This window comes from Salvia splendens, chromosome 9 (genome assembly GCF_004379255.2).
Source record: "Salvia splendens isolate huo1 chromosome 9, SspV2, whole genome shotgun sequence".
NCBI lineage: Eukaryota > Viridiplantae > Streptophyta > Magnoliopsida > Lamiales > Lamiaceae > Salvia > Salvia splendens.
In genome coordinates this window covers 9,346,325-9,372,995 of record NC_056040.1, presented here as the reverse complement: position 1 = coordinate 9,372,995, position 26,671 = coordinate 9,346,325, and the positions used below count along the sequence as shown (strand labels likewise).

General features: G+C 35.9%; 5 protein-coding genes and 1 pseudogene across 5 annotated transcripts; 2 read left to right on the top strand and 4 right to left on the bottom strand.

Moving 5' to 3' along the window:
- Positions 1 to 1,406: 1,406 nt before the first annotated feature.
- On the bottom strand, positions 1,407 to 3,656 carry LOC121748372 (protein NRT1/ PTR FAMILY 2.11-like). The gene is made up of 4 exons (XM_042142687.1): positions 3,410 to 3,656; positions 3,125 to 3,342; positions 2,493 to 3,046; positions 1,407 to 2,403 (listed from the first exon to the last, which is right to left on the bottom strand). The coding sequence occupies exons 1-4, from the start codon at positions 3,492 to 3,494 to the stop codon at positions 1,497 to 1,499; spliced, it is 1,764 nt and encodes a 587-aa protein (XP_041998621.1). The 5' UTR covers positions 3,495 to 3,656; the 3' UTR covers positions 1,407 to 1,496.
- A 1,853-nt stretch (positions 3,657 to 5,509) lies between these two features.
- On the bottom strand, positions 5,510 to 6,085 carry LOC121749121. The gene is made up of 2 exons (XM_042143722.1): positions 6,064 to 6,085; positions 5,510 to 5,973 (listed from the first exon to the last, which is right to left on the bottom strand). Exons 1-2 carry the CDS (start codon positions 6,083 to 6,085, stop codon positions 5,510 to 5,512), a joined length of 486 nt encoding a protein of 161 aa, XP_041999656.1.
- A 6,820-nt stretch (positions 6,086 to 12,905) lies between these two features.
- Positions 12,906 to 13,958, bottom strand: LOC121749120 (annotated as a pseudogene).
- Positions 13,959 to 16,551: 2,593 nt separating this feature from the next.
- On the top strand, positions 16,552 to 18,508 carry LOC121747605. Its single transcript, XM_042141674.1, has 5 exons — positions 16,552 to 16,946; positions 17,039 to 17,172; positions 17,811 to 17,958; positions 18,038 to 18,144; positions 18,222 to 18,508. The coding sequence occupies exons 1-5, from the start codon at positions 16,679 to 16,681 to the stop codon at positions 18,261 to 18,263; spliced, it is 699 nt and encodes a 232-aa protein (XP_041997608.1). The 5' UTR covers positions 16,552 to 16,678; the 3' UTR covers positions 18,264 to 18,508.
- Positions 18,509 to 18,974: 466 nt separating this feature from the next.
- Positions 18,975 to 19,893, top strand: LOC121747606 (40S ribosomal protein S27-2-like). The gene is made up of 4 exons (XM_042141675.1): positions 18,975 to 19,118; positions 19,204 to 19,305; positions 19,384 to 19,412; positions 19,574 to 19,893. Exons 1-4 carry the CDS (start codon positions 19,116 to 19,118, stop codon positions 19,698 to 19,700), a joined length of 261 nt encoding a protein of 86 aa, XP_041997609.1. The 5' UTR covers positions 18,975 to 19,115; the 3' UTR covers positions 19,701 to 19,893.
- Positions 19,894 to 20,714: 821 nt separating this feature from the next.
- On the bottom strand, positions 20,715 to 22,659 carry LOC121747604 (homeobox-leucine zipper protein HAT5-like). Its single transcript, XM_042141673.1, has 3 exons — positions 22,148 to 22,659; positions 21,379 to 21,776; positions 20,715 to 21,306 (listed from the first exon to the last, which is right to left on the bottom strand). Exons 1-3 carry the CDS (start codon positions 22,236 to 22,238, stop codon positions 20,908 to 20,910), a joined length of 888 nt encoding a protein of 295 aa, XP_041997607.1. The 5' UTR covers positions 22,239 to 22,659; the 3' UTR covers positions 20,715 to 20,907.
- Positions 22,660 to 26,671: the final 4,012 nt, after the last annotated feature.

Genomic DNA, 26,671 nt, shown 5'->3' with positions numbered 1-26,671 from the left:
GCCATATAATTTGTTAGATCAATTTTAATCAAAACGCATGTGCATTCACACCATGTGCCATTATAAAGAAATAAATTGGGATGTGGAGCTAAATGGTTTGAACAATCAATTAATTGGATCATGTTGTATTTCTTTTTTGTAGACATTTGTCGTGGTCACCTTTTAAATGTACATGGTTAGTTAAGTTGAAACTTTTGTAATTATATCGTCGATCTCATTAACTCGAATAACATTTTAGTGATATATATTTATGTCACTCTCAATTCTACTACTCCCAACGAACTTGATTTAAGAATACGTACTAAGGAAGACTTAAATTTTCATGTCAAAAATATAAATGCTTAAATACACAAAAAAGAAAATTATGAAAAAAAAACATATATGGATGGATTGTAAATACAGTACCAATTTTTATTCAATGCTATAAGAACCATGTCGAATATCCAAGTGTTTGAATAAGTAAAAAAGTATAAAAAGTTTGTTGTTGAAAAAATATATTGATAACATTCTATCAATATGCATTTGGTTTTATTTTACTATCAACAACTACCTTTTACATACGTAATTAATTAATTAGTTATAGGCTTGAGCTACAAATTTCTATTTTCTGTAACTCATGATAGAAAAAAATACAAATGAATCATTATTTTCTGTAACTCATGATAGAAAAAAAAATACAAATGAATCATTATTTTCTGTAACTCATGATAGAAAAAAATACAAATGGATCATTATTTTGAAATGTTCTTCCCGTCATAAAAACTCTTTAAAGAAATTTTCATTTATTCTAAATGAAATAAATAGCTAGTTTAGAGACGTGTACGTTGATACCTTTTGTGATTTTATTCTAACCTAACACTATACATGTATCATTTATGACGTTATGTAATCTATTTCCATCAATTAGGCTCATAAATATTCGAATAACGTATTCATGCCGTAAGTAAACCCATACTCAGAAAGTCCGTTTCACAATCAACTTCAATTCTAAATATGCAAAGAACATTGAAATATTCAATTAAAGTACTTCATATTTCTATCCGATTCTATTGTCTCCATCAATCTCTCATGCACTATAGTATCTTGTGATTTAGTAGCCATAAAAGCAAGACCAGTATATTTTCAAAGAAGAATTAACCACCTTAAATTATACTTCCTCTGTCCCCGATTAATTGTCACTCTTTTCCATTTCGGTCCGTCCCTCAATAATTATCACACTTTATTATTACCATAAATGGTAAGTAAGTTACACATTCCACTAACTCACTTCACTCACATTTTATTATAAAACTAATTTTTAAAAGTGAGTCTCACATTCTACTAACTTTTTCAACCAACTTTTCTTTACATTTCTTAAAACTCATACCAGGTCAAAGAATGACAATTAATCGGGAGGACTGAGGGAGTATTTGAACTCGACTATTGTATTTCCACCATCAAGGAAATTTAATAAACTTGTGAGACCAACACCAATTTATTCAAAAACCTAAAACTAACTAAACTGATTTTTGAGCATCAATCTTCTCCATAGGCACCTCCATTTTACCATCACTTGTATCATCACTACTCTTATACCTATACCACTTAGCACAAACCAAAAAATACACCAAATTCAAAAACTCCAACCCCGCAACAAGGTAGTAAAAATAGTCCAACCTTCCTTCATTCAAATCCTCCGCAAGCCAATTCCCGGACGCGCCAACACGTGTCGTGTTGTGCACAACCGACACGAGAAAGCTCGTGAAGTAGCTCGATATAGCAAACCCGCAGAACAAAAAGGAGCCCGCGAAGCTCCTCATGTTCTCCGGGAACTGCTTGTAGAACAGTTCAATCTGCCCGATCACCGCGAACGCCTCTGACACCCCGGTCAGCGCCAGCTGCGGCGTCAGCCAGAACCCTGACATGGCCGACACCGTGCCGCGCCGGGCCTCCACGCCCAGTGTGGGGCGCGTGAGGGCCACAGTCCTCCTGTGGGCCTCCACCGCGCCAGACAGCAGCATGGTCAGGGCCGCGAGGAATATTCCGAACCCGATCCTCTGCAGCATCGTGATTCCCTCTTGCTTCCCGGTCAGGCGGCGGAGCAGGGGGACGATGAGGCGGTCGTAGACCGGGATCCAGATGGTGAGGCTGATCATGGTGAAGACATTGTAGGTGGCGGCCGGGATTTTGAAGCTGCCGCGGCCTAGCCGGCGGTCGGTTTGAAGGGCTTGGAAGACTAGATATGTCTGAGTTTGGACTAAAACGACGTAGTATAGCACGCCGGAGACCCAAATGGGGACCACTCTGATCACGCATTTGATCTCCTCCACTTGCTGTACACTGCAAAGAGTCCATGGATCTGCTGCTGATCCATCTTCATTGATTTCGTCATTTTCTGTTATTATTGCTGCTTTATTCAACCACCTATAATTTGTTACATATAAAAGTAATTTCAAATTTTTGGGTTACCACTATTTGCAGTCGACGATCCTAACACAAATAAGATAAAATACCTGAATTGTTCAGTATAAGGGAGTCTGGAGTTGATGGAATCGGGATTGTGGTAAACGAAGAGAGAATTAAGTGGTTGAGACGGCAACTGCAGCTTCCTCTTCTTAAACGCGACCACCAGCGTCTGAATGACGCTGGTGATAGGGCTCCCCTGGGGGAGGATCATGACGTAGATCCTCGTACCGACAAAGAAGAAGGCGCACGAAAGGAACATGAGGAAGGCGGGGATGGCGAGGCCGATGGCCCAGTTGATGCTGGCCTGCACGTACACGATGACGCTGAGCGACACCATCATCGCAAACGTGAAGGTGAAGTAGTACCAGTTAAAGAAGCTGTTGATGCCCTGTTTGCCCGATTCCGTGTTCGGGTTGAACTGGTCCGCCCCGAACGCCAGGTTGCACGGCCGGATCCCGCTAGCCCCGATGACCAGGAAAACAAACGCTGTGAAAAGGAACGCCATCTGTCCCATCGAAGCCTCCACGCACGCGCCGCCGCTCCCGCATTTTGGCGGGTGCAGGCTCGGGAACGTCGCTGTCATTGTCAGGACCAGCATGCCCTGTCAATGGTAAATCTCAGTCAGTCTGTAAAAATTAACTGATATTTTAATTTAAGTAAAATAAATAAATAAATGTACCAGGAAGGAGGAGACGGAGGCGAGGCCGAGGGTTTTGTAGCGGCCGAGGTAGGTGTCGGAGAGGAAGGCGCCGAGCAATGTGCCGAAGTTGCAGGTGCCGTTGAAGATGTTGATGACGTTGGTGGCGGTGATGGACTTCATGTTGAAGACGGTGGTGAGGTATACTAGAAGATTTGAAGATGTCCCAATTGTTCCAAGCTTCTCAAATGTCTCGTTACCTACCAATAAACAACCATGAATTAATTTTCAAAATTCTTGATTTATAATTTGCAAGAGATTTTGTACCTATGACAAAAGGCATGGCTCTCACTCCTCTGTAGTTTGGTTCTTTTTTGGTTTTGGAGGCCTCAATTTTCTCAGGATTCTCCATTGTTGTGGTGAGAAAAGCTCAAATTTTGGATCTGTTTTGCAACTGGAGATGGAGATTTTGAGTGTGAGGTTGTGTGTATATAAAGAGATTGGATGATTTGTGTCACGTAAGATATGTTCCACACTTTCTATGTCTTCCTCTTTGATTGGAGGTCGTTTTTGGTATATTCGAACATGTAGTGTGGAAATTATGTAGTAAGGTTTAAGATAGAGATTGGTTGGCTATACATCATGTGTATGTAATTCATATGCACATAATAATACTACATGCATAAACTGCAAGTTGTAGAGAATGACAAATTTAGTAGAGCACAGAGTTTGAACTTTGAATACATTTCATTTGACTCGTTTTTGTGTTTTAGGGAATAAATAGTGCTAATGATAAAATAGTATCTTGGTTATGTCAAAAAGTGAGAAAATCATTATTTTTAATTGCTTGCTCATTGGTAACTATGAAAATGCAACTCACTTAAATATTTAACATATTGCAATAATCTATAGGTATGTTCCATTGCTAACTTTCTTAAGTTGCTACATCTGCTATTTCATTAATGCAGTGTATTAAAAATGTCAACACGATGACATTGAAATGTCAACATAAATTTAATTGATATTTTAATATATTGTGTTGACATTGATCTTTAAAATGTTAACACAGTCAGTAGCGGACGCATGATTTTTATACTGGGGGTCCAGATTACACTGACGATAGTTGCATACTTTTTAGTGTCGATGATTATAGAAACAACCCGAGACATTACGAAGCTGCGAGAGAGATGAATGAGAGAGATAAATAGATTGAGATGCATTTTTCTCCTCTTATGTGCTGCTTTGTATTTATCAGTTACACTTTCTCTTCTCCGATACATTTTATATTCCCTCCATCAATAAAAAATAGTCTCGTATGTTGACGAACGTAAGAGAGATGAGAGAAAAAGTAGATATAGTAGTACATGGAAAGTAAAAAATAAGAGAGAAAAGGTGAAAAAGTGGATAAAACATGAAAGAAAGTTTCTACTAATTTTTGAAATGAGACTAGTTTTCGTGGATGAAGGGAGTATATTTATTTGATTTCTATTATGCTTATACTTTTTTTATTCCAGCCCACATTTTTTGCTTTGGATGTCTAGGTGAAAAAATTGCTCACAATTAAAAAGAAAGAAATAAAAAATTGCTCACAATTAAAAAGATAGAAAATCAAATAAACGGCCCATATTCAGAATTGAACCAGCAAGGAGAGTCGAACACAATCAAATAGTTACATGACCAAATCACAGACCAACTAAGCTAACTAAATACTTAGAATATGTTGTCTAATTATGCATAATAGTAAATAGCAAAATGGGTGACATATATCAAATATATATGCTATATTCACCATATATTTATATTGTCGTCACAATGCGAGTTTTCGATATAAAAAGAATATTGTAACCAACTATTTTGAGGGTAGGTATAGGAATTAGCCTATTATAGACAAGTTAGTTATAATTAAACAAATTATGACATTAATTCCATTCCCTTTCATATTGTCACATTCAAATTATTGGAGGTAAAATTCAAGGTGCAACCTATTATATTTATTTTGTAGGAATATTTATATTCTTATGTCACCTATGTATTTATTAGTTTAAAATTTAAAGTTCAAGTTCATAATATTAAAAGTTAAAAGGGATTCTAATATTAAAGACGACACCGTGATGAATCAGTTTCGATTAGGGTTCGTTTGGTTTCAGTGATAGCCAAACATGGGTTTGAAGCTAGTAGACTCCAATAGCATGTTGGAGGATGGAGTTAACAATCACACCCACGTGTTTGGTTGAAGAGATTCATATCCCGAGATTGTAACACCTTTGTTTGGTTTGGGTTGCATAAAGTATAGATAGGCAATACGGAATGACGGTTTTGTCCTCAAATATTTGTTAAAAATCCCAATTTGCCCTCGTCATCCCTAAATTGGGGCTGCCAATTTAATACTCGTCAAACCCTAGCTCCCGCCCACGCAATTGATTCCGATCACATGTTTGTCCTATTATTCCACATTGTAGAAGCAAAGTCGTTCCGTTTCTTCATCCACGCCGGTGTTGGTGCAACCGAACTTATAGTGGGAACAACAGGATCATCGCTATCACTTCCATACCCATCTTCATAATGTTCTCCAACCAATGCATCATACGGATCCGCCTCCATCTGCGTGCGTATGAAATTGTGGAGCAAGAAACATGCAATGATCAATCCAGTTTGGACATCAATAGGATAGAAGCTTGGACTGCGGAATATTCCCCAACGCATCTTCAGTACTGCAAATGAGCGCTCAATAACATTCCGAGCTTTAGAGTGCTTCAAGTTGAACAATTCCTCGGGCGATTGAGGTGCCTGAGCGCCATTACCCCACTCCTTCAAATGGTACCGGACGCCTTTGTACGGTATGATGAATCCCTCGTTGTTGGCGTATGCATTGTCGCAGAGGTAATAGCAATCTACCAATGAGAACAAATGTCAAAAGGTGATTAAGCAGCCAACCAACTATACAACAATGAAAAAGAGTTTGACCTTTAGGTATTTTAAGCCCGAGGGGCCGGCTAATGGCATCGCGTAATATTCGGGAATCACCAGCTGAACTTTCCCATCCTGGCAGCACGTAAACGAACCGAAGGTAGCGATCACACACTGCAAGTGTATTTGTTGATATTTGCCCCTTCCTGTTACGATAACGTGGTGCGTCAGCTATGGGCACGCGCACGTGTATGTATGTTCCATCTAAAGCTCCTAGACAACCCTACAATGTCAACAGTTGGAATAGCATTAGTATACCGTATAATACACCTAACTTGAGATTACACATACCTTAAAACACTTCCATCGTGAGTCCGTGCAGTCATCCCCAACCGGTTCCGGTTTAACCAAAAAAATGTCATGCAAAGTAAGCACCCCACGTAGCACAAAATGAGTGTACTTAGAAACTGTTTCAGAAGAACGCATGAAATCGTGTCCTACAACCCGTGTCATTTTGTGGTGGGCCAAAATGGACAAAAACATAGCAACTTGTTCCTCAACGGTGACAAATTTTTGGTCGACTAATCCTACCCGGTCCCGTAGAATGCGACACAATCTACCGAAAGTGTTTCTATCCATACGCAAATTGTCCACGCAGGAACGATCAGAAACCCGGACAAGCCTATCCATCTGCTTTACATGTGCCGGAATGGCTTCAATCATAGCCTCGGTAATTAATCCCCCCACCCTCCGTTTCCTTTTTTGTGATTTGGATCTGGCCAAATTGATAAACATGGTGACTAGAAGCATGTTCATCCGATGATTTCTCAGTATTTCCTCAAGTAAGATCAATAGCTCTGTTGGTTCTATTCTTGCAATCTACACGAACAATTTGCACAAGATTCCTCAAATTGAAATACACACCACAACACCATGACATTGGACATAATAATCACTACTGAAGCATCACATAAACATTAACATTGAATCATAAATCAATTGCATAAACCTATTTGACAGAGCCTCAAATCCATGAAACTTTATGCAACAAAAAACATACAATAACCCCCCTATCACAAACAAATCTGCAAAACATAATAGGCTGTATTTGTGAAGGCCGATCTGTCTACGCAGAACTCCATTCTCGTTTAAGAACAAAACCAATTCCATTCAGTTTATGCAACAAAATTAATACAATAACACCCAAAATTATTTAACAGCACACGTTCGGCAGTTTATGCTCACATTGCGAAGGCCATGGGAATGAACACATTGAACTCAATCTCATCATTAACCGAATTGGCTGGAGTAATTTCAATCTCGTCAGGGTACACATTTTTCGGGATCGGATTTTTGAAGAACTTACCTTCTGAACAACGTCTTGGTCGGCCATGGCTCTTCGTCGTCCGATTTAGCCCGAACCCTCACTTGCAACCTGCAAATACACGCAGACGCGGTGAGAAATTCGAATAGTAGTTCAACCATCTCAATTCGGGAACCAACACATGAAAAACAGGCTTACCGTGAACTCTTCGATTACAGCCTCTCACCGATTTCGGCGACCTCTGGAAATTGTTGCTCAAATGTGGAAGAGGTAGATGGAGATGGAGTAAATGAAGGGGTATTGGAGTCAATTGATGCAAAATTTGAAATCTTCACTTTTTTGATTGCGTACAATCGCACGTCGAAGCACCGATGGAGTTATCGGTTTTGTGGAGATCCATAACTCAATCCGAGCCGGGTCGTTAGATTGAAGATGCGGGTCAGAGTGATTGCTATCATGCCAACCAAACATGGAATAGAGGGTGGATACAAATGACTATCTATGGCTATCAATGAAACCAAACGAACCCTTAATGAATTAGAATCAGGTATATTGATAACCCTCCTTTCTTACCTTATTATTGATATATATTTGTGTGTATATATATAGCCTAATATATATATATGTATATTGGAGATTGTATGCATAAATGATGGTTTATATATGTATACATGTGGCACCGAGAATTAAAAGAAATAGAAAAGGTGTCAGTTGTTAATGATAAAGAAGTTATCACTTCTATTTATCTAATTAGCAACTGTTGTGATATTCAATGTACATATATATAAATTCGGGTGTTATGCATGTAAAACCGTAATGATAAGGAAGTTGATTTTTTTATATAAGAGAAAATGCAATTCTCTTTATACCAATCAACGTATCTTTGGTTAAATGAAACGATGTGATTCTTCATTCACGTTGTTTGAACATGTATAAATATGTGCGATAGTTTCAGCATTAAGAATCAATCCAATTCGTGTTATATACACAGAAAAGTCACAATATATATATATACACACATTTTATACAAAGTTTTGATTCTTTATTTCATCAAAAGAATCATAAAAGCTTGAGGCCAAAGAGAGGAAAACATCAATAGCAGCTTAAAGGGGAAACATCAAATAGTGGATCCAACCCTACGTCAAATTAACAAGCATGGATGGAGGTTGGTGATCTATCTCCACTTTATAGTATAAGTGTTATGGTTGAATTAATTCAAATTTAGAATTAAATTTCATTATCGAAATCATTAAAGTTGATATATGGCTAATATATTTTTCTAAAAAACAAGGAAATAACCAGCTAAGCTCCTCTATTCACGAATATAAGTCAAATGCTCACTCCCCTATTGTTCAATTGTGGCTACTTCATTTTATTTTTAGTATAGCTTCACATGATAATGACTTAAGTCATAATTTTGAGTTCACATTAATAAACTCTATAGCCAACCACGTTAAAAAAGTAAATGTTTTTCTGCTATTGGAATTGTCGTGTATTTTACGTATAAATCGTATTTATTCTTTTTTTTGCTAAATTATTATATTTTGGTTACTCTGTTGAAATTAAAGGAGGATGATTGATATTTTGAACTACGGCGGACCACAAATTAAGGCTCTGTTTCTTAATTTTTTGGCAACTTCGATCACAACGACGTATACCAGAAAATCAGAAATTAAGAAAAACAATTAAAGAAATAAAATAGTATCCAATATTATTTTATTGAGTGTCCTATTTTTTATGTCCACATAAAAAAGGGAAAATGGAGATAAAAAGGTTCATACGGGATCGAGGTATCATTCAAACTTAATATTAGAAATATTTTAATGAATACCTATATTATGTACAAGTAAAGAGATGTATCATTCAAACTTAATATTAGAAATATTTTAATGAATACCTATATTATGTACAAGTAAAGAACCAAAATTTGAACCTTTTTTTTTGAGTTTGAAGCTATAATATTCATTTTCGGAGTTGATGTGTATTTAATGAGATATATCCTAGATTGCCTCTATTTTTGTGGAATATATAAAAATAAAAACAAAGAAAGAAAGAGTACATTAAACTCGAACCCATTACGAGATTAATTCAATTTGTCATTAGTACGCTTTATAGTCCTGATAACAATGATTAACCACTATTTTTTAATATGATTATATCACTTAATTATTGGAATTTTTCTCATTAAGTCATTAACTATACCATGGTCCAAGTCGCCGCCGAGCTGCATATTGGACTTCGTGTGATCATAGACAACGCCATAGATATCACGTTTACTAATTTCACTAATTAATTTAATTATTGGTTTTTATTCCATCTAATCTTTTTTGTCGCAGTGAATGATAAATATATTTAGTATTATTACTCCAGCGATGAGTTATAATGCAATCTTTTCTTAAATTGTTAACTTATTAACTCATCGACGCAGTGTTTTAAAAATATTAACACAATCACATTAAAATGTCAATACAAATTTACGTTGACATTTTAATATATTGTGTTGATGTTTTAAATATCAATGTCAACACAATGTATTAAAATATGAACTAAGTTTATGTTGACATTTCAATATTTTGTATTAATGAGTTAGCAAAGTTAATAACTTAAAGTTAACAATGGATCACATCTCACTTCATTATTTAAATATTTTTTTATTATATATGCACTTTATGTAATTAAAATAACTATATAAAATATCATCACCCCAAAAACTAACTAAAAAGGAACATTAAACTTGAATAATAATTTCACCGGCGCTATAATAAGACAATACTACTATTTAGTATTTTAAGATCAATTTGTACCTCACGACCTTATTATACAATTGGTAGGCTCATATCTTATCCTAAGGGTCCCACCTCATATATATTTAGACAGCTTAACCAAATTATATGTTTTATTTTAGTAAACATATCATTTGTTGAGAGTCACGGGTTCAATATATATAGTCTCACGTGTACTACGGGGGTCCACTATAAGACGGACACGCCCAATAGCCCCGCCCCAGTTTTTATCCATAGCCCCAATTTTATTGTCCATAGCCCCAAAATTTTGTGTCCGCTACTATAATGGACACCTCCAATAGCTCCCAAATTTTATAATCAACTTTCATTTTATAATATTTCAAGTAATTATGAACAAATTTATCGGGCTCTTAGTGGATTAGAAGAAGCCGACTATACGAATTAAAAATAAAATACAAATTAAAATTAAAATTAGAATTAGAATTACACACTAAATTAAAATTAAAATCACACACTACATTGAATCTAGTACAAATCACTACCAAGTTTACACAACGCCACTACCTCCCCTACGTGCCCACACTTCTTTAATCAAATCGGCCTGCAGTGTGTTATGTGATGTGGTCCTGCGCATATCAGCGAAGCGTTGGATCAAATATTCATTGCTCCGTGGTACGCCCATCTGGATTGGCGCGGACGCGACACCGTGACTTGTACTTGCACCCTCTTCCGGCGCCCATCGCTCTGCCGCAAATCCTTCATCTTCTATTATCATATTATGCAATATGATACAGGCTAACATAATATTCGCGACATCATCTTCGTGCCAAACTCGTGCAGGACACCGTATAATAGCCCACCGCGATTGGAGGACACCAAAAGCCCGCTCAACGTCCTTCCTAGCACTCTCTTGTTTGCGCGCAAAATATTGTTTCTTCGGTCCTACCGGTTGGTGGACAGTCTTCACGAATACGGGCCACCGCGGATATATTCCATCTGCCAAATAGTATCCCCTACTGTACTGCGTACCGTTGGCTACGAAGCTGATTTCTGGCCCCTCCCCCCGGCACTCCTCGTTGAAGAGAGGCGACGACTGAAGAACATTGATGTCATTGTTCGAACCTGCCACGCCGAAATACGCATGCCAGATCTTCAGACGGTAGTCCGCAACGGCTTCCAGTATCATCGTTGGATGTTTGCTTTTGAATCCAGTAGTGAACTGGCCTTTCCATGCCACGGGGCAGTTCCTCCACTCCCAATGCATGCAATCGATGCTTCCTAACATTCCTGGGAAGCCGTGCACCGACCCGTGCATATCAAGTAGGCGCTGACACTCATCCGGGTTGGGCTTCCGTAGAAACTCCCCACCGAAAATTTCCCGGATCCCCTTACAGAACTGCCTAAGCACCGTGAGGCTAGTCGTCTCACCCATCTATAGGTATTCATCGAACATGTCTGCTGGTCCAGCGTTGGCAAGCTGTCGGATTGCAGCGGTGCACTTCTGTTGTGTGGACAGCCCGATCCGGCCAGCCGCATCACGCGCGGAGGGTGAAGCACCGGTAACGCTCCGCCAAATTCGTCGCTATATAGTTGAACAGCCGCTGCGACATCCTGAATCTCCGGCGGAATATCTCGGGTGGATAACGGGGGTTATCCTCGAAGTAATCATCCATTAAACGTTGGTGAGCACCGACGTGATCTCGTGGGATTGTCCGCCGATGAGTAATGATGCGAGGGATCGGATCCTCCGCATCCTCCGCCAAACGGGCCGCTACCTCCTGGGCGGCCTGGTGTTGCACCTGTTGAATCAGAGCATTCCAGTTGTCTCTCCACAAATTGTTCATTTCCGACCCCAAATTGTAGTGAGAGAAATTTGTATAGATGTTGTGTTTGAATGGTGTGAAAATAATGAATGGAGTGGGGTGTATTTATAGGTGAATTGAAGTGTAAAAAAAAAATTAAATTCGCATGCAACCGCCTCGGCTTTATCTTCGTGCCACTACAGGCGCCGCGCCTATAGGCGCGGCTATAGCCCCCCCCGCCGCGTCCTCGCCCCGCACACGGCGATTCCGCGTCCGCCGCCCCTCCCCCCACCCGCCGCGTCCACCCCCGCGGCGGACACCCTTCCCACTATAAGCCGCCCCGCTTCCGCCCCGCTCGCGGCTATAGCCGCGTCCACATTACAGTGGACGCTCTAATGATTGAGCACTCAAATTCAATGGTGCATTCAATGCATATATTTACATGATATTATAAAAAAAATTAATACTCTTGCACTTAATATATAGGCATATAGCACCAAAACAAAGAAATTAATTGAAGTACTCAATGACGTAATTAGTATTAAAAATTAATACTCTTGCACTTAATATATAGGCATATAGCACCAACACAAAGAAATTAATTGAAGTACTCAATGACGTAATTAGTATTATTATATTACTTTATAGAGTAAAGACCAAAATTGAGAGTCGTCTCACGTGTATTAATGATTGAGCACTCAAATTCAATGGTGTATTCAATGCATATATTTATATTATAGTATAAAAAAATTAATACATTATTTTATAAAGTAAAGATTAAAATTAGTTTTGAACATGTCTATTTTATGATTTTGATCCTAAACTTTATCTTTGTATTTTTGCATCATGAACATTTCAAATTGGATCACAATTGGTCATGGACTAACTGTTCCGTTAGTTTTTAAAGGTCAACGGGTTTAATCCCAATTTTAACCAAATTAGATTGTTAATTATGACTTTTTACTTCCTAATTATTTCCTTAATTATTTTAATAAATATTCATTTAAAATATAAAATAAATAATAGATTAGGGTTCCCCATCTATCTCAGTAATTCCACAATGAAAAGAGTCCAGAAACCCCACCGTCGCCAGTGGCGCCGCCGCTCCACGGCGGCAGCGGATCCAGCCACCCTTCAATCGCGGTGTTATCGACGCACGCAAAATCACTCCCCATCTCCACCGAATCGAAGCACGATCCCAAGCTCGACAGCTCCACGATCTCGCCCAGCTTCTCCGACGCCGTGGAGATATCGATCGATGACACCAGCGACGGTGGTGACGACGACGACGACGACAACGAAGAAGGAAACGACGTCGCCGGCGATAGAATCTCAAATTTTCCATCGCCGCCGCGACCTGGACGTCGCGGGGGCAGAGCGAGGCGGGGCGGGCAGCGCTGCCTAGAGCTCCGGGAAATTGAGCGTGGCGGACGCACCCTTGATGCTCAGCGAGGCCACGTCGTGCGCACGCGCCGCCATCTCCGGCGTCGGAAACGTGTTGAGCCAGATCCTCGATTTCTTCCGCTGCTCCCTGATTTCTGACACCACTTTAAATAATAAATATTCATTTAATAATTAATAGTCTAATTTGGTCAAAATCGGGATTAAACCTGTTGACTGTTAAAAACTAACGGATTAGTTAGTCCAGGACCAATTGTGATTCGATTTGAAATGTTCAGGATGAAAAAATTCACAAGATAAAATTTAGGAACAAAATCGTAAAATAGACATATGTTGAGGAATAATTTTAACTTTTAGCCTATTATTTATTGCAAAGATTCTGCGTGCTGTGTTTTTCTTGCGCATTTTCTAAAAACCCACAATGAGAACATTTTTAACTTTTAGCCTATTATTTATTGCAAAGATTCTGCGTGCTGTGTTTTTCTTGCGCATTTTCTAAAAACCCAATTCATTGTGAAATCTTGTTGATGTATCAAAAGTCATGAGTTGAGATAGCATTATTGTTTTAGGTGTAGCAATTATTTTTCGAATCACACTAATTAAAAATCATGTTGGTGTATCAAATATTATAATCACTTTTTTTCTTACCTTATTATGATACTTAGTTCTTTCTGGGCAGTAGTACCGTTCTTTACCATTTTATCGTGTTTTTAGTTTTGCTGTTTTATTCTATTAATACTATAAATTACGTGTATAAAATTATTATTAACGTAGTTAAAAACTTAGTTCGAGTTGGTGATAAAAGATGAAGGCGAATCTAGATACCAAACTGATTATAATACGACAGATATACGGTGAAGTTAATTAACTATAATTGGCAATTTTTACTTAAACATAAGCTACTGCTTAACATAAATTATGCTATTTTCCCTCTTTTTAAGTGGGAGTTATTTTCACTAATCTAATTTGTCGTCCTACAATTTTCCAATTCAGAAGTTAAAAATGGCTATATAGAATTTACTGGCTGTACATTCAGTCAAACGTGGCAGCGTTTAATCAATTCTATTAAAATCTTATCATGGTTGATGGGTGGTCCAGCATCTCATCATTTAAGCATGAGGTCAATGGTTTGATTTTTATTTATGTGAATAGAACAAACTATTTTAGCTATTATTGCTTAATGCCACTGACTTTTGGAATAAGCCTTAGTTTTTTGACCATCAACATGAGGAAACATATCTTAGAAAAAGAAAAGCTTAGTACGTATGATATTCAACATCAATAGCAAATAGAGGGCAAGTTGATTATTCTAGACGTAGTTAAAATTAGTGTTACTAGTTCAAATCGGATCGTATTTCGCCTTTATAATTAGTTTTTATTCGAATAGCATGGACTAGGGATTTTTTTCTCCATTATTTATGGTAACTCTTGGTATGATAGTAGCAATAAATTATAGCATCAACACGTTTTTGGAAAGGAATAAAGCTATATGGCCAACCATAAATTGATTAAATAGCAAAAAAAATTATTTTTTTTCAAATTTTCGGTTTAATACTACTTGATTTTACTTTTATATCATTTTGATTATTTGTTGTTCGACATGTTACTGCTGCTCTTTTGTAGTTTTTGCTCAACTTATTACTACTGTCATTTCTTGATTGTTGCTCAACGTATACAGTAATTCGTGATATTAATTTATTTTACATAATGAAATTCAAAGATAAGTACCAATTCACAAGTTCATTCGCACGCATATAAGGTTATATCGATAATTCTAATTTTTTATATATGTAAATGGACTAAATTAACTCTTTATGACCGGCCATAATATGACCATTTAACATTACTCTTTTGAAAGTCCAACCCTATAAGCTAGATTCCATCTAATTAAGATATCATATGCATATAATGATGACGCCCTCAAATGTCAATATAAATACTCTCATAGTTCCAAGATAGTTGAGTCTTATGGTAGCTTAATCATTTTCTTTTTCAGTAAAAGTTTTATTCTATTTGTTATTTTACTATATCTATTCATTTCTCTTACTTTATTCATTCTTTTACTATGTTCTCCCCACTTTAATCTTTAATAAATCAATTTATTAAATCTCGTGCCTAAAAGAAATGTCCCAACTAGCTTGAGATGATGGAAGTATATTTTCATATAATTTTTTTTAAAGTTATCAACCATGACTCTTCATAACTTCATTTGTTATCTTACTTTTCACATTAGTCTGTCATCAAATATAGGAGTATATACGAACTAAGATTTGACAAAAAACAATAAACATTGAAAACAATAAAAAAATAACTTTTTAATATGTAAAATAATACAAAGGTTGGAAAATCAAAATTTTATCTTAAATTAATATCAAAGGTTGGAAAATCAGAATTTAATCTTAAATATCATAAACTTTGAAAGTGACTTAAAAACTATATAAACTTTAAGATTGATGTCAATTTTTAACGGCGGGTCTTTCTTCAAATCCGACAGATGTACAGAGTGTATTTTATTCTATTTGGCGCATAAAATTCATCGCCGAATTCAAGAATTAGTGTGTCGAAATGACTATCGTTTTATGTATAAGCCATGCTAAGCAACTCTACATAGGATAATAAAACAAACATAATAAAGTTGTATCCATACTGGAATTACAAACACCATTAAATTTAAATCCATGGCTAGAGGTTCATGCACTTAAAAAATAAGTAGTGCTGTGACCTCGCCTAGATGTTATGCAGTCTAATCACATAAAATAGACCTAATAATAGTATACACAATATTTAATTATTGTTCTATCATTTAATTGCCCACCTTTCTTTTCAGTTTATTACAGTCAAATGGCTAGTTTCCTTATTTCTTCTCCGCATTATAAATATTTATTTAATTTTAACACACTCAATAATTCCATCTGTTATTCAAGAAAATGACCATACAGACATAATAAAATCATACTCTCCCCATTCATAATTATTGGCAAAACCTATTTTTTGTTAGCTCATGATTAAACATTTTTATTTTTAATTTTTGGTAATAAATTACATATTTTATTTAGGAGTACATTTTATTACAAAAATAAAATTATAATTCATAGTTTACTAATTTATTTAAATCGAATTAATTTATAGTACCATTTAACGGTGGACGGAGAGATTAAACCTGAGTAAATGATCATGCATTGGTCGCATGAATAGAATAGAATAGAATAAAATAAAATAACTGGAAATAACCAAAAAAGAAAAAAGAAGAGCCGCCGCACACCGTTATCTATGATTGATTACCCTTTCGACATCTCCATGAGACCTCCATCACTCACTCACATACCTTTCAACTTCTCTCAACGGTCTCTCAAAATCTCACACTAGTTATTTATTTGGGGATTTTTAAAAATAATCTGTCCGGAATCAAGATCAACCAATGATGGCTGCTGCGCAGCTCTTTAATCAGGTTTTAGCGCCGCAAACGCAGCTGCCATCTCTCCATTTATTTCCTCTCCGCCCCCAAAAATGTGATTTCCACAACGACAAAAGGGTTTTTAGATCTCTCCCTCCCCAAAATTCCACAAAACGGAGCTTTTACATCGCTTCATCGAGTAATGTGGGTGCTGCTCCACTGTGGGAGAATTGGGCTCCCGAAAAGACCTCCAAAGCTCCTTCCCTCAGTGACATTATTTGGCCTTCTGCTGGTTAGCTCTCTCTCTCTCTCTCTCTCTCTCTCTCTCTACCAGAATTCAGACATGCAGATTTTGTTGAAGCATAATTGGTGTGAGTTGTTTAGGGGCTTTTGCTGCAATGGCGTTGTTGGGTAAGATTGATCAGATATTGGCACCAAAAGGGGTTTCCATTACAATTGCGCCGCTCGGAGCCGTCTGCGCCGTTCTTTTCGCTACGCCAGCTTCTCCCGGCGCTAGGGTATATTCTTTTTCTTCAACCAAAATTGATGCTTTGATGATATCTTTGCTTATCTAAGATAAGGCCTTCTAGTGTTTATAAGTTATTCCAATCTTATTTGACTTTAATATCCAAAATGAAATTTAGAGAAATTGTCATTTCTAGCTACTATCCTGATCATGTTTTGAAGCCTCAATTTTGGGGTAACTTGACAAAAAAAGCATGGAGCAATTGTATATTATATGTTTTAAATAGCCAAGTTGTGGAATCTGCTGAATTGGATGCAATAATGCAGCAAGACTTCCAAAAATAGTTATTTGGACACACTATACTCTACTTGATCATACAGTGGATTTTCCTTGTTTTATAGTGTTTGAAAAATATGCAAAGCACAAACTCTTGTAGCTAGAGGGGGAAAGGGTGGCCTAATGTTACTTGTCACTTTGTTTCCGTTTATTTGCTTCGTTGAGATCGATATCCATATGTTTCATCAGTAAGGTTTTGGTCATTTTGGCATTACCAAAATGAAGAAGGTGGACTCAAGAACATAGATTAAGCATCACCATTATCAGCCTTCTATATTGACTTCCAATTATAATTTGTACTGGCAAGTATAAAAAAAGCAAGCAATTGAAGTGTGACATTTGCTTGGATTGCAGAAGTACAATATGTTTGTGGCGCAGATCGGGTGTGCAGCAATAGGCGCCTTGGCCTTTTCCATATTAGGCCCGGGCTGGCTAGCTAGGAGCACCGCCCTCGCTGCTGCCATGGCCTTCATGATCTTCACCCGCTCCGTCCATCCCCCAGGTAATTACTTCTTCTTCTTCTTCAATTACAAACCAGCCTCAGATCTTTGTTGAACAATTTATTTTATCATGAAATGCAGCTGCAAGCCTGCCATTGCTCTTCATTGATGGAGTTAAGCTGCACCATTTGAATTTTTGGTACGCCTTGTTCCCTGGCTCTGCTGGATGCATTGTCCTATGTTTGATCGTAAGTCTCTCTTTCCGGTGAAACAATTCATTTTAATTCTTGATCATATTTGTTAATATGTGTAATGTTTGATGCAGCAAGATATGGTGTGTTACTTGAAGGACAACTTGAAATTTTGAGTGGATTTGCTCTCTCTCTCTCTCTCTCTCTACTATTGCGAGTCCTGGGAATTTATTTGTGTTCGTTGTTCCGGAATTTATTTGTGTTCGTTGTTCCCATACGAAAGAGGCGCAGAAGAAGATGATGTGCCTTCCACCGATCAAACCATGTGGAAAATGTAGCATAAGATGAAGTTTGTGTGATTTGATCTCTGTAGATGTAAATACTGTCATTATTTCAAAACCTATTTTTTCCTTATCGCAAATGCGATCAAGTGTATAACAAAAGTGTATTTGGGGGGGTTGGTTATGGCGGGAAATAAATTCAAAAGTTGTATTGAATGATTTGAATCCATAGATTGGGGAAGGAAGTGTTGTTTTGCTCTTAAAATTTCAATTTGAAAATTTTGAATTAATAGTAGTAATTTATTATTCTATCAATACATTTAGAAAAACAACTTCCTCACACTGTCACAGCTAACATCAGAAGATAAATCCATAAGCCTTTGTTGCAATATAATGTTCGAGCTTGGAAATTTGCTCATGCAGTTAAACATTGAGGTTCTTCTTGATTTTTATTCTATTAATTAATATGGTTGATACGATAGAATGAATTAGTGAATAAAATGAAAATGCAAAGGAAATGCATCTCCATTAGAAAAAATAAAAACTACTTTTCAAATACTACAATACACATGTGATCACCATAATCACGACTAATATTTGGCCCAATACAAACAGGCCCAAATTTTATTATATGTCGGCGACTGCTAACACAAACCCTAGGTTACATATCCCCGGAGTAGTCTCAAACTCCTCCTCCTCTCTTCTCTAGTTCTCGCGCCTCTCGAGTCTCGCCCAGTCTCAGCAAAGATGGTAAATTTTCACGTTCCTTGCTAATTCCTCTATCGGATTTCGATTGAATTTTCGCTTATTTTATTAAATTTCTGCTTATCGATAGGTTCTATCTAATGATGTCGATTTGCTAAACCCTCCAGCTGAGCTTGAGAAAAGGAAGCACAAGCTTAAGCGCCTCGTGCAATCCCCCAACTCCTTCTTCATGGTATGCGTTTTCGCTAATATGAATTTTATAATGCTGTTTTATGTTATGTTTTTTATTGGATGTTTGTAATTTTTGTAGGATGTCAAGTGCCAGGGTTGCTTCAATATGTAAGTTGCTTCTCATCTTATGGATTTTCTGAACTCAGTATATTAAATTTTCGAAATTGTGAATTGTTGCTTGATTTGAATTGAATTGCTGTGTGAATTTATTTGCTTGTGTGAATGTGATTGATTGCTGCTTTTTGTTGTGGATGTGTATGAATGTGCAGAACCACTGTGTTCAGCCACTCCCAGACAGTTGTAGTGTGCGGCAATTGCCAGACTGTGCTGTGCCAACCTACTGGTGGTCGTGCCAGGCTTACCGAGGGCTGCTCCTTCCGGAAAAAGGCAGAATGAAGAACATATACTCCTTCTTGATAGAATGTGAGACCAAAGGATTTTTTGGTTGGTTTTTTAATTTTGATGTATTATGCTCTTTGACGACGTCATGTGTTTCTCTATGTAGTAACCTTTTAATTTAATTAAATCTAGATTTGGATTATGTTTTATTATCATTGACCAACATTAATGATTTGGTACTCTTTGCTTAGTTGATTGGATCATGTTTTGAACTTTCTACTTTTTCCTGAATTGAAAGGTTTGCATTCACTTAGATTATATAATTACACTTCATGTGGGATTTGGTTAGCTGCAGCTTCTAGTTCCAGTGTGATGTATGATCTTTTTGGCAAATTCTCTATGATTCAGTCATGATAAGAACTCTTTATTGCTGCATTTGCTATGCGTTTAGAAGGGTTACTATTTTTTCTTGTCTGCATCAAATTTCATACATTGGACTTTTTTTGTCATGCTGGAAATCTTGTGTTGGTCTTGCTGCATTCAAACACAGTTACATTGTTATGTCTGATTATGTACATTCTCATTAGGTCCTATGTGATAAGTATTTTATTTCCAAAGATACTTGAATGACGCAGCTAGGCTTGGTCCTTGTTTGGGAGTATTTTTTTACTAACAATTTTTTTGGTGTTTGTAATTGGGCATATGGTACTACTGTATTTGATTGGATTAAGGTTTTATCATTACTCGATAGAAGTAAAATTGTGGAATGTCTTTATTCGAATCCCCATATAATTGATTTACAAATCATTCGGTGTAAAAATGAGAAAGACAATAGGGTAATAGGTTTGCGGTGTATACTTCTTATACCTGCATAAAGTCTTGTGAGTTAAGGGAGTGCACCAATGCGATTGTGCTAGAAATCTCTTAAATATACCCTGATCGTATGATGCTGTCTTTAGAATTTCTATTTATTTATCCATTAAAAAAGGCAACACACTAATCCTAAAACCTAAGCTCGCCATAATATTGAAACTAACATTAATACATAAATCCACTCTTGGCTAAAGTATCTGACAAAATAAAATCTCATATGAAAAAAAGTAACAGAGATGTTGCAACGGTGCAACTGTCTGATTTACAATACATCTCCTTATTTTATAATTTAAGACTATTAACATAGTTTTGCAAATTGCAATTATAGTAAAACGATTAAAATGAAAAACAAGTAATTGTAGTGAAAAACGTTAGCCGCAAAGATCAATATTCACCAGAAGTTGAAGGCACGATCTTCAACGGGAAATTCATAGTAAAAGGAATTCAGAGTAAAGACATAATCAGGCTCTTCATGTAAGTTGTCTTCTCCAATCTGTGATGAATGTGAGTAGTCGCGATCAAAGGCATGAGACGAAACACCAGATTCTAACAGAGGAGAGTTAATCCCATCAGTCAACCTCGGACTGCCCGCATTACTCACTTCACTCTTTGATGAGCTCTGTTGTTCATTCTTGAAACCCAAGGCTGCCATATTGGACTCTTCATCATCAGAAATCTTGCGCACATTGGCTTCTGTAGGCATCACTTCAGGGAGCCCTTTGCAGTTGAGTAATTGTAAGTTTACTTTCTTTGCATCTCCACCAATGTCGTTTTGTTTGAGGCGAAGAACCTGTTACATGATTGACGTGAGAAAATTCCAGAGTTGGAGAAAATAAGAACCAAAAAGTTTTTGCTTTAGCACCTCTGCCTTCAATTTATCGTTTTCCTTCAAAAGATCATCATAGTCTGTTTTCAGGGTCGCATATCTTGCATTAAATGTTTCATAATCTGTTTCTAGCTGCTTTGTCTTCCAACGCGCCCTGCGATTTTGGAACCACACAGCAATCTGTCGAGGCTGCAACACCAGCTCTTTAGCAAGCTGAATCTTCCTGTCCGGCTCAAGTTTATTGTCTGCCTCAAAACTCCTCTCGAGAAACTGGACTTGGTCGACAGTAAGGCGCCTCCTCTTCTTTTCTTGCTGATTAAAATACTCATCCAAGTAATCGTCTCCAAACTCTTCTTGATCAAAAGGTGAGTAAACCATGTTTCTGGATCTCTTTGCACCACCAACAGCTCCGAAGTTGAGCATTGTATTCGAGCCTGAAGAAATACAAATGATGGGTTCTTTTCATTTCTGTCTAAAGAGTAAAACCATACCAAACCAAATGATCATAATAAACATCAAACAAGCACACATCCTTTTACATGGTATGAAATCAAAAAGCTCGGCTTGACAAAATTCACTGAGTTGATCATCAAAGAAGAATTACAGATAAGAATAATTCACACAGACACAGTTGATCCATAATCTCACAAACCTAAGATGAATGAATTCCACTAACAGAACAGCCAATAAATTTCAAGGATTGAATTCAATTCACATAACTAGTTATGACTACAGAATATAAATGAAGAGGACATATTATGACAAAGTCAACGCAACAGAAATCTATATTTGGGGATTCTCATACCAAGAGAAGATTCTGCAGCAATTGAATCAAGAGACCGATCAAAGTTGCGTTTCTTCGCTTTAATCGGAGCATCAGCACCGGAACATGCCATATCCGGTACCTTCACACTCAAATCAGTAGAGTAAATATTAGTAATATTGTCGAAGAAACAATTTCAACATATTAGGGATTGCTAATTGGATCAGCAGTGTGAGAGGTAACTAAATGAGTAAAATATAAAGTTTATGGCGGAAGAAGCTGGTTATGATGATCTCGGTGATGTGCGAAGTGTGGGAGCATCTGCTGCTGATGACGACTATCATCTCTCTAAAATTTTATCAGATGACCGAGAATGGAGCATGGGAGGGTTTCAGTGTTAAGAAATTGAGATAGAGAGAGAGAGAGAGGAAATTCAACGATGGTAGATTGGAAAGAGGGGGAGATTCTTTTAATGGGAAACACAGGAAATTTGCAGGGTTGAGAATTGAGATTCGAATACAGAGATGGAGACGTATCAAATGCCAATATTAAAATTCTATTGTTATCAAATTTGTCACTATTTTTCTTGTGGGAGCATTATATTCTATATGGAGTAATAGCATGCCACGAAAAAATTGCGAAAATAGCCTCACTCGCACACCCGAGTTTGAAAGTATCTAATTATCCGATTCAGGTATTCTAAATATTTCAAACTCCGATGTGCGAGTAAGGCTATTTTCAGGTTTTGATACTAGAATTTTTTCGTTGCATCGATCTATGAACATATGTTTGCCGTATTTTGCATTTGATGTGGAGTATTACTAGAAGTTATAGTACTAATATATACTAGTACTATATATGCAGTGAAAATCGTCCAATCCAAGATAACTAACATAAACATGGTAAATTATAAAAATGTCACAACTTTTTGTTAGGCAATGGTTTCGTATTTGTGAAGTAATACGATTATAAGAATACAAAGATGTTGGATATGACTGCATCATCGATCTATATCATATACGTACGTGTCTATAGTATTTTAGATAAATTTATTCTTCGCCGAGAGTGCGTGCCTCTATTTTACTACTACTACTACTTAAGTTGCATGAGTTGACTTTAAGACATTAGGTATTTGAAGAGTTCTCTGATGATAAATTTCTACCAATGCATTATTAAAGTTTTGTAAGAATTATTGTAGGGAGCACCTTGAAGCTTAAATTAATAAAGAATTGAATGATATCTAACAGTGATTGTAAGTCGAGTCGAAGAATCGATCATATTCGCAAGATATATTTCATGATTCATAATCACGGCTTAATGTATGACATCCAAATATAAAATGGCTTCTTTATATTATGTAGAAGCAACTCCAAGCTGCAAGCTTGTTAGACACAAGTAAACTTTTGAGTTCTGAGAATTAAGAGTCAAAAAGAAAATAAAATAAGAATATATAAATGTTTTGAATTTTGCTATAAAGAAAAATGACTTCACTTTAGGAGAGTGTTAGTATATAAATATTATTTTTGAGTCAAATTTTATCATTACAGGTATAAAATAAAAGAAAACGTTAAGTCACAATATAAAAAATTTAAAATCACTACAATCTCATCATGCTTTTTATCCAAATAAACTTAAAAATATAAATGATAAGTTATTAAATTCTATGTTCAATAAATAAGAAATACTAGTATCTATGAACGTGTACGTCACAATCCATGAGAATAAACAAGTTGATAGTTTGAGTCCAAATATATAAATTATATTCTAATACTCCCTCCGTCCCTAAAGAATATGCACTTTGGGGATGACATGAGTTTTAATGCAAAATTGGTAAAGTAAGAGAAAGTAGAGAGAAAAAGTAATTAAAGTATTATTAGTGGGGAATGAGTCCCACATCATTAGAGATAAAAGAGTTTCTAAAATTGGAAAGTGCATATTTTGTGGGACGGACTAAAAAGAAAAAAAGTGCATATTCTTATGGGACGGAGGGAGTAACAATATTCTAGAACGGTATATAATCCTATAGAGAGAGAAATAGCAACTTGTTAATTCCTTATTATCAATGGTGGATGCAGAAATTTTATACTAGAGTCCACACCGCACAAGAAAAATGAAAAATACAACTACAAATCAATAGCTTTAGAAAAATAACTCAATCTTTGAATGAAATGATTCTACAAGCTATTCCTAGACCACTTGCATTAAAACTAGAATATATAAATTTTCGGATACATATTATACTATAGAACTAGAGCTAAAATAGTTGGAGGTTCCAATAACTCCAAACTTATATGTAGGGTTGCCACTACTTACCGTTAATGTGAGTTAAATGGATAGTGTAGATCTAATCTAATAGACAATATAGATATGTCAGTAATTCGAACACACAATCTATATGGATATATTGATTGGTTCAAATGAGTTGATGTAAAAAATAAAATCAATCAAACATTATGCATTCGCCATATAATATTATGAATTCACGGTGGATAATGATGAATGTGGATTTAGATCACAAATCATTTAGCAAAATGGTTATGTGTACTGTATATATATAGTGTAGGCCTAACCTCTATTACATAGGGAATGTTCATTTTTGGTTATCCAAAATAGAAATTTAATTCATTCAAAGAAAAAAGAAAAGCCTCTTAATTAGAAAAAAAATAAGTAATAAATTTAAAAATAAGAGATATTCAGTTATCTGGGCTCAGGCTAGGCTTTAATGGATAAAAATAATGGGCTAGTATATCGCCCACATGACAAGTTGGCCCATTAACAAATTTATCAAATGACGTGTATACCTTTGCAGTTTGCAGAATAGTTCACTGGTTTTGGACTTTGAATAAAAATGAAAATAATTAAATAATTTGGGTGGATAAATATTCTCCTACAAATCACTTTCATAATGTATAAACGATACTCATATTTTATTCCTTTTCTTTTAATTTTAATAATACTCGCATAAAAATAATTTACAATCGTCGTTGTTCAAAATCCACTGAGTAAATTTTGAGTTCTTATAAAATACTAGCATATATATTATACATAGAAAAAATAAATCACACTTCAAAATCAAAATTACAGATTCAATCTATATAAAGCCTGTGGAATTCGAGAAGAATCAATACTTTTACTAAGTTAAGCACTTGATCACGAATATATGAAACTTATGTGGGATTTTGGTATTATGTTAAAATGGTAGCAATCATTTAGTAACTTTTAATTTTGTTCAATGAATATAATTGTATATTTGTATACCCTTAGATGCCACCCGCCCTGATTGTGTGCGAATTTAGATTACAATGCAAAATGCCTCAAATTACTAACACAATATAGAAATTTTAAATTCTAATGCGTACATATAGAATTGTGAATCGTGATCCCTAACAACCATCCATAAATATGAATTAAAAATTAATATTATTCGTTTTTTTGGATCTAAAATTAGGATGCTGTTAGATTTCTCGTAAAATTACATTTAATTTAATATAGTTTTGGGTTGTGATAGAGTGCAACAGTACGATCTTATCTTTGGTAATGAGTGGTCTTTTTATAGTTTGTACAAACTGATTTTTGACTAAATTTGAAAACAAAAATGCTTTCGTTAGTACGTTGAAGGATTTTGCTTCACATATTTGATGAATTATACCAATTTAAGTTTAATGTTTGTGGTGGCCTAAGACATGACAAATGTTGTCGGCCAGCCATATTAATTAAAACTAGTTACATATCATTAAACTTTGTGGCAGGTTTCTCTCATTAGTATTCATGTTACAAATTGCAATCGATTAATAATGTTGCTAACAATTTAGTAAGATATGCTAAATCTGTGATACCAAAGTTTAGTATAACCACTTGATTGCTTGAGTCATATTCATATACAACTCATTCTCCACATACACTCACGTCGTCATTTTCCCTCAATTTATGCATCAGACCACAATTCCTCACATACCTCTCTCTACTCATGCCACAATAATTCTTTTTAAATTTTTAATTATCGTCTAATTTTATAGTAACTATTTAGTTTTGATTTTCATTATACACAAAATTAAAATAACTTGCTAAAAATGACATTAATAAAATATAAAAAAATTTACAGAATTAAAGAACCTAAAATTACAGAATTAAATTTCCTAAAAATTACATTAATTATATATAAAAAATTATATGGAGTAATTTAAATTTCTAATATATAATTAAAATAAATTAATTTCAACATCAAAGTTATAAAAATAAACAATTTAAAATATAATTTACAAATTAAAAATACCCGTCAGACATATAGCCCTGCAACACAAACCGCACCTAGTATTACACAGCAATCCAGGACAGGTCTCCCACCCCTCTAGCGGGCCCATACCTTGCCGCTCCACCTCAACACAACCGGGCACTCCCTCTCCTCTTTTATGTGTTGAAGATGTCCTTGTCTTGGAGAAATAATTTTATCGAACATTGTTTATATAGTAGACTGATAATTAACCCAATCGACTGTACCTCATGACACAAATCATGCATAAATGAAACAAATTAATACTAGTATATAAAATATTTTGTAGCCGGTAA

What these genes read in the sequence shown, in the direction of transcription:
- LOC121748372 (XM_042142687.1), bottom strand. Translation starts at nt 3,494, where the DNA reads ATGGAGAATCCTGAGAAAATTGAGGCCTCCAAAACCAAAAAAGAACCA. An exon ending in AGCCATGCCTTTTGTCATAG is followed by an intron (nt 3,343 to 3,409) that starts GTACAAAATCTC and finishes GTTTATTGGTAG; the next exon opens with GTAACGAGACATTTGAGAAG. An exon ending in CCTTATACTGAACAATTCAG is followed by an intron (nt 2,404 to 2,492) that starts GTATTTTATCTT and finishes AACAAATTATAG; the next exon opens with GTGGTTGAATAAAGCAGCAA.
- LOC121749121 (XM_042143722.1), bottom strand. Translation starts at nt 6,085, where the DNA reads ATGCCATTAGCCGGCCCCTCGG. An exon ending in GCCATTAGCCGGCCCCTCGG is followed by an intron (nt 5,974 to 6,063) that starts GCTTAAAATACC and finishes TCTCATTGGTAG; the next exon opens with ATTGCTATTACCTCTGCGAC.
- LOC121747605 (XM_042141674.1), top strand. Translation starts at nt 16,679, where the DNA reads ATGATGGCTGCTGCGCAGCTCTTTAATCAGGTTTTAGCGCCGCAAACG. An exon ending in CAGCTTCTCCCGGCGCTAGG is followed by an intron (nt 17,173 to 17,810) that starts GTATATTCTTTT and finishes CTTGGATTGCAG; the next exon opens with AAGTACAATATGTTTGTGGC. An exon ending in CCGCTCCGTCCATCCCCCAG is followed by an intron (nt 17,959 to 18,037) that starts GTAATTACTTCT and finishes CATGAAATGCAG; the next exon opens with CTGCAAGCCTGCCATTGCTC.
- LOC121747606 (XM_042141675.1), top strand. An exon ending in CCCCCAACTCCTTCTTCATG is followed by an intron (nt 19,306 to 19,383) that starts GTATGCGTTTTC and finishes TAATTTTTGTAG; the next exon opens with GATGTCAAGTGCCAGGGTTG. An exon ending in TGCCAGGGTTGCTTCAATAT is followed by an intron (nt 19,413 to 19,573) that starts GTAAGTTGCTTC and finishes ATGAATGTGCAG; the next exon opens with AACCACTGTGTTCAGCCACT.
- LOC121747604 (XM_042141673.1), bottom strand. Translation starts at nt 22,238, where the DNA reads ATGGCATGTTCCGGTGCTGATGCTCCGATTAAAGCGAAGAAACGCAAC. An exon ending in TGCTGCAGAATCTTCTCTTG is followed by an intron (nt 21,777 to 22,147) that starts GTATGAGAATCC and finishes GTATTTCTTCAG; the next exon opens with GCTCGAATACAATGCTCAAC. An exon ending in ACGATAAATTGAAGGCAGAG is followed by an intron (nt 21,307 to 21,378) that starts GTGCTAAAGCAA and finishes ATCATGTAACAG; the next exon opens with GTTCTTCGCCTCAAACAAAA.